Source organism: Bombina bombina, chromosome 2 (assembly GCF_027579735.1).
Source record: "Bombina bombina isolate aBomBom1 chromosome 2, aBomBom1.pri, whole genome shotgun sequence".
Classification (NCBI taxonomy): domain Eukaryota; kingdom Metazoa; phylum Chordata; class Amphibia; order Anura; family Bombinatoridae; genus Bombina; species Bombina bombina.
In genome coordinates this window covers 838,026,260-838,032,657 of record NC_069500.1, presented here as the reverse complement: position 1 = coordinate 838,032,657, position 6,398 = coordinate 838,026,260, and the positions used below count along the sequence as shown (strand labels likewise).

At 41.0% G+C, this 6,398-nt stretch overlaps 1 protein-coding gene across 1 annotated transcript; it reads left to right on the top strand.

Moving 5' to 3' along the window:
• The first annotated feature begins 464 nt into the window (after positions 1–464).
• LOC128647329 (E3 ubiquitin/ISG15 ligase TRIM25-like) lies at positions 465–2,054 on the top strand. The gene has a single exon (XM_053700114.1). The coding sequence runs from the start codon at positions 465–467 to the stop codon at positions 2,052–2,054; it is 1,590 nt and encodes a 529-aa protein (XP_053556089.1).
• The last annotated feature ends 4,344 nt before the right edge of the window (positions 2,055–6,398 follow it).

Below are 6,398 nucleotides of genomic sequence, written 5' to 3'. Positions count from 1 at the left end.
TGTTATCAAATGTACCTCTTACGCTTGTCTTGTTTATTTAAACTTTCCATAACAGCATACTGAGGTAGCCTATATGCTGAGGTGCACTATATGTATAACATTGTTACAAACATTGTGGCAAACACTGCTGCCATATTGGCACAAAATAGTGCTCAAGACACGTGCACGCTCATGAGCCTACTGCAGTATGCTCTCATAGAAAGGAGATAAGGTTTTATTCACAGAAAAATAGCACAACAGAAAAGCTAGATTTATTTCTGTGCTAATATTTCTGTTGATGTCATCAGATACACAAATTACTGAGCACTGCAGAATATTTATCAGAGTTTACAAGCCTGCCTTGCTCACTGCCGTCTGGGACGTAAAGAGTTAACAGGCAAAGTACATACAGTTACGTACCCTATCAACCCTTGTGCTGAATAGGAAGATAATTTAACTTTCGTTTCCTGTTGCTGGATACAAGCATGGCGTCTGCTGATCTGAGTGAGGAGCTATCCTGCCCCATCTGTCTGAGCATTTTTACAGATCCTGTAAATCTAAAATGTGGCCATAACTTCTGCTTGAGCTGTATTGAGAGTGTGCTGGGTACCCAGGGGGAGTCTGGGGTTTATACCTGTCCTGAGTGCAGGGAAACTTTTACTAAGAAACCTAAACTGCTGAGCAACATAGCGCTGTGTAATGTAATGAAGCATTTAAAGATTATTCAACCAGAGCAAAAAGACACTGGGATCTTCTGCACTTATTGTATTCACTCTCCTGTACCTGCTGTTAAATCCTGTCTGCTGTGTGAGGCTTCTCTGTGTAATACCCACCTGGGGGTACATAGCAAGTCTGAGGAACACGTCTTAACTAAACCCACCACTTCCTGGAGTAACAGAAAATGCTCCAAACACAAGAAACTCCTGGAATATTACTGCACTGAGCATGCTGTCTGTATCTGTGTGTCCTGCTCCATGGCCGGAGAGCACAGGGGACACCAGCTGGAACTGCTGAATGAGGCTTTTGAGAGAAGGAAAAAGAAAATGAAAAATGTTCTGCAGAAATTGACCACAAAGAGAGAGAAGACTGAGAAGAGAGTTCAGAGTCTGCAGGAGCACAGGAGAGGGGTGCCAGAGAAAGCAGCTGGTATAACAGAGCGCCTCACTGCCCTGATTAGGGACATCAGAAAACAGCTGGAATACCTAGAGAAGCGAGTCCTGAGTGACATCACACTGCAGCAGGAGCAGGTTTTACTCACAATATCTGATCTGATCCAGCAGCTGGAAAAAGAGAAGGACGAGCTGACCAGGAAGATGTGCCAAATTGAGGAGCTATACAAGATGACTGACCCATTAACTGTCCTACAAGAGCAGGAATCACAAAGAGATGACCTTTGTGGTGTTGAGAAGAGAGATAACGAGGACACACAGATAGATGATAAACAGGTCCCTGCTGGGGGGGCTTTTGATGAGGATCTGATCTCAATGACCTTATACACAGGTTTAGCTGATATTTTGACTGATGTAAAGAAAGGGCTGTATATGCATGTGAAATCAGACATATCACTGGGTATAAACACAGCTGCTAATATTGTTATTGTATCAGGTGACCTGAAAACTGTATCCTGGTCAGATATAAACCAGCATCGACCAGAAACACCAGACACATTTACATATGATCCTCAGGTATTAAGCACTAGGAGCTTTTCCTCAGGACGACATTACTGGGAAGTGAAGACCAGTGAATCAGGGGGCTGGTGTGTAGGGGTGTGTTATCCCAGTATGGGGAGGGGAGGACCTCAGTCTCTTATAGGAAATAATAACAAGTCCTGGGGTTTGTATAGTTATTACAAAGACCTTTCAGTGGTACATAACGCAATACGTACCTCATTACCTCCTCCTCTATCATGTGACACAGTAGGAATACTGCTGGACTATGAGGCTGGGCGTCTGTACTTTTATGAGCTATGTAACCCAATCAGACACTTACACACCGTCACTGTCACCTTCTCTGAGCCTCTTCATGCTGCATTCGGTGTATGGGGTGATGGTGCCTGTGTGAAAATCATGAGCTAAATAAACTGACCATAATAATAATGCTGCTGCCTGTGAGCCAGTGATGTTTGTGTATTGTGCAAATTGTGTATAAACTGGGGATGAAATAAAATAAGATATTTGTGCATGAAAGTCTGGTCTCCTTATATTTCTAAAAGCAGGTGTAGGCAGGGAGCCATCAGGGGAAAAGTTCTCATCTGGACGGTATTTTGCACAAGACGTTAGCAGTCACCCCGATGCATGGTCTAATTGGGTCTGAGTGGGTGACCTCACAGACCCACAAACAAATCAGATCATTCATGAAGACTTGTGTCTCTACTATTGTTTTTTGTGTCAGCATCGGGGGGTCAAGGTGGGGCAAAGCCCCCCTTGTAAACCTCATTCCCCAAGGTTCACTTGGGGTGGATGCCATTGGATCAGTGAGGTGATTTACCCCCCTTGAACTACAAGGTGTTATTGCTCACCCCAATGCATCTGGCTGGCCCCGTGGGTAGGTCACCCAATCAGACCATGCATTGGGGTGACTGTTAACACCTTGTTATTTTGCTGGTAGCAGCTAGTTCCCATTCCTCTAAAGAACCTTCTAAAATCACAGCAGTCATTTGACTACAATAATCACATGGTAAAGAGAGATTAGGAAGCAGAAGGGCGGAAGACTCAATAAGAAACTGCTTATTTACTTCTGCAGCTGTGTGTTATGTAGTGTGTATTGTGTGCTGTGTATTATGTGATGTGTATTGTGTGCTGTGTGTTATGTTCTGTGTATTATATATTGTGTGCTGTGTGTTATGTACTGTGTATTGTGTGCTGTGTTTTATGTACTGTGTGTTATGAACTGTTTGTTATGTACTGTGTGTTAGGTGCAGTGTATTGTGTGCTGTGTGTTATGTACTGTGTAATGTGTACTGTGTGTTATATGCATTGTGTTATGTACTGTGTATTGTCTACTGTGTAAGGTTACTTACCTTTGCCGGGTCTGGAGGACCCGGTCTCAGCAAATGCTGAGGGTGCCGCTCTCCTCCTCTGCATCTGGGCTGAGTTATTGCTCACTTACCAGGCTCCTGTGTATGCTCACTTTGCTCCCGAGACCAAGCATTCTTTCCTTGATACCTGGGTATGCTCACCTTGCTCCCGAGACCAAACATACTTACCTTGATACCTGTATACTCACACTTGTGCCTGAGACCAATGCATACTTACCTTGCACCCACGTATGCTCATCTGGATCCTGAAAGTCAAGCAGATACTGGCGTATGCTCACCTTCTTGAAGCTGTACCTGCTGTACCTATCTGGTATCCCATGACACTCTCACCAACAGTGCCTGCTGAGAAACCTGTGTCTTCCATGCCAGTGACAACCATTTTCAGACCAATTGTGCCATTGTACCTATCAGCTATTCTGTGTATAAAGCTAACCTTGTACAGCTCCAATCAAACACCAATATCTATTGAATTTTGTTACTGTTAAAAAACTTTGAAGATCACAGAAAAGGCCTTAAAGGGACAGTCAACACCAGAATTTTTGTTGTTTAAAAAGGTAGATAATCCCTTTATTACCCATTCCCCAGTTTTGCATAACCAACAGTTATAACAATACACGTTTTACCTCTGTAATTACCTTGTATTTAAGCCTCTGCAAACTGCCCCCTTATTTCAGTTCTTTAGACAGACTTGCATTTTTAGCCAATCAGTGCTCACTCCTTGGAGCTTCACGTGCTTGAGCTCAATGTTATCTATATGAAACACATGAACTAATGCCCTCTATTGGTGAAAAACTGTCAAAATGCTTTCAGATTAGAGACGGCCTTCAAAGCCTAAGAAATTAGCATATGAACCTCGTAGGTTTAGCTTTCAACTAAAAATACCAAGAGAACAAAGCCAAATTGGTAATAAAAGTAAATTGGAAAGTTGTTTAAAAATACATGCACTGTTTAAATCATGAAAGTTTTTTTTTTTTTTTACTTGACTATCCCTTTAAGCAAATCACTAATCTGAACTGCCTACTATCAATCAGTAAAGCTTTCAAGAAGGATTTTCATTTGTTCTGTGTATCTGTTCCTGCATCTTAAATTCCACACACCCTCATTACTTTACATGCTGTGTGTTATGTGCTGTGTGTTGTGTGCTATGTGTCATGTGCTGTGAAATGTGTGCTGTCTGTTATGTGCTGTGTATAGTGTGCTGCCTGTTATGAACTTTGTATTGTGTACTGTGTGTTATGTGCTGAGTATTGTATGCTGTGTTTTATGTACTGTGTATTGTGTACTGTGTGTTATATGCTGTGTGATATGTACTGTGTATTGTGTGCTGTGTTTTATGTACTGTGTATTGTGTACTGTGTGGTATGTACTGTGTGACATGTACTGTGTACTGTGTAACGTGTGCTGTGTGTTGTGTAATGTGTACTGTGTGTTATGTATTGTGTGCAATGTATTGTGTAATGTGTATTGTGCGCTGTGTTGTGTACTGTGTGTTATGTATTGTGTGTTGTGCTGTGTATGTTATGTGCTGTTTGCTGTGTACTGTGTGTTGTGTACTGTGTGTTCTGTGCTGTGTAAGGTGTGATGTGTGTTAGGTACTGTGTATTGTGTGAGGTGTGATGTACTATGTGTTATGTACTGTGTAGTGTTTACTGTCTTAATGTACTGTGTATGTTGTGAATGATGTACTGTTTATAGTGTAATGTGTGTTATGTACTTTGGGGTATGTGTTGTGTACTGTGTTGTGTACTGTGTGCTATGTACTGTGTTCTGTGTACTGTAACTTATGTACTGTTTGGTATGTGCTGTGTGTTATATACTGTGTGCTGTGTACTGTGTGTTATGTACTGTGTGTTCTGTGCTGTGTAAGGTGTGATGTGTGTTAGGTACTGTGTATTGTGTGAGGTGTGATGTACTATGTGTTATGTACTGTGTAGTGTTTACTGTCTTAATGTACTGTGTATGTTGTGAATGATGTACTGTTTATAGTGTAATGTGTGTTATGTACTTTGGGGTATGTGTTGTGTACTGTGTTGTGTACTGTGTGCTATGTACTGTGTTCTGTGTACTGTAACTTATGTACTGTTTGGTATGTGCTGTGTGTTATATACTGTGTGCTGTGTACTGTGTGTTATGTACTGTGTGCTCTGTATTGTGTACTGTAACGTATGTGCTGTGTGGTATGTGCTGTGTTATATACTGTGTACTGTGTGTTATGTACAGTGTATTATGTACTGTGTTATGTGCTATGTGTTGTGTAATGCGTGTTGTGTACAGTGTAAACAATACAGAAGAATACTTATTGTGCAGACTCCTAGACCTCTAAAAAGCTAAAACTCCCCCCCCCCAAAAAAAAAACCTATAACTTTCCCAGGGTTAAAAATCGAATACTAAAACACACAAAAAGGCAATCAAGGTCTTCAAATCAATAATAATTTTAATAAAATATATATAAAATACACAATAAATATTAAAGACAGAATATATATATAACCAATCACACATTTAAATTAAAACCCTCTCTGAAGGTATATACAAATCTAGCGTTAGATCAAGATATATAGCATATGTATCTTAAATATAGGTTATAAAATACTGGCGGCTAGATTACGAGTTTTGCGGTAAACTGAAAAAGCAGCGTTAACAGGTCCTAACGCTACTTTTTTCATTACCGCTGGTATTACGAGTCTTGCAGGTTTAGGGGCACCGCACACTTTTTTGGCCTTACCGCAAACCGACTTACGTTAACTTCGTAAAGTCTTTTTTCTATGGGACTTCCATAGCGCCGGTATTACGAGTCTGTCCTGGGAGGACAAAAAGTGAGTGGTACACCCTACCCCATCAAGATTCCTAACGCATTTTAAAGTCAGTAGTTATGAGTTTTACACTACAAAGCTGTAGCATAAAATTCATAACTAAAGTGCTTAAAAGTACACTAACACCCATAAACTACCTATTAACCCCTAAACCGAGGCCCTCCCGCATCGCAAACACTATAATAAAAATGTTAACCCCTAATCTGCAGCTTCGGACATCGCCGCCACTATAATAAACATATGAACCCCTAAACCGCCACACTCCCGCCTCTCAAACACTAGTTAAATATTATTAACCCCTAATCTGCTGCCCCTAACATCGCCGTCACCTACATTATACTTATTAACCCCTAATCTTCCACTCCGGACATCGCCGCAACCTACATTATACTTATTAACACCTAATCTGCTGCCCCCAACATCGCCGCCACCTACCTACATTTATTAACCCCTAATCTGCTGTCCCCAGCGTCGCTGCCACTATATTAAATTTATTAACCCCTAAGTCTAACCCTAACACCCCCTAACTTAAATATAATTTAAATAAATCTAAATAAAATTCCTATAAT

What these genes read in the sequence shown, in the direction of transcription:
- LOC128647329 (XM_053700114.1), top strand. Translation starts at nt 465, where the DNA reads ATGGCGTCTGCTGATCTGAGTGAGGAGCTATCCTGCCCCATCTGTCTG.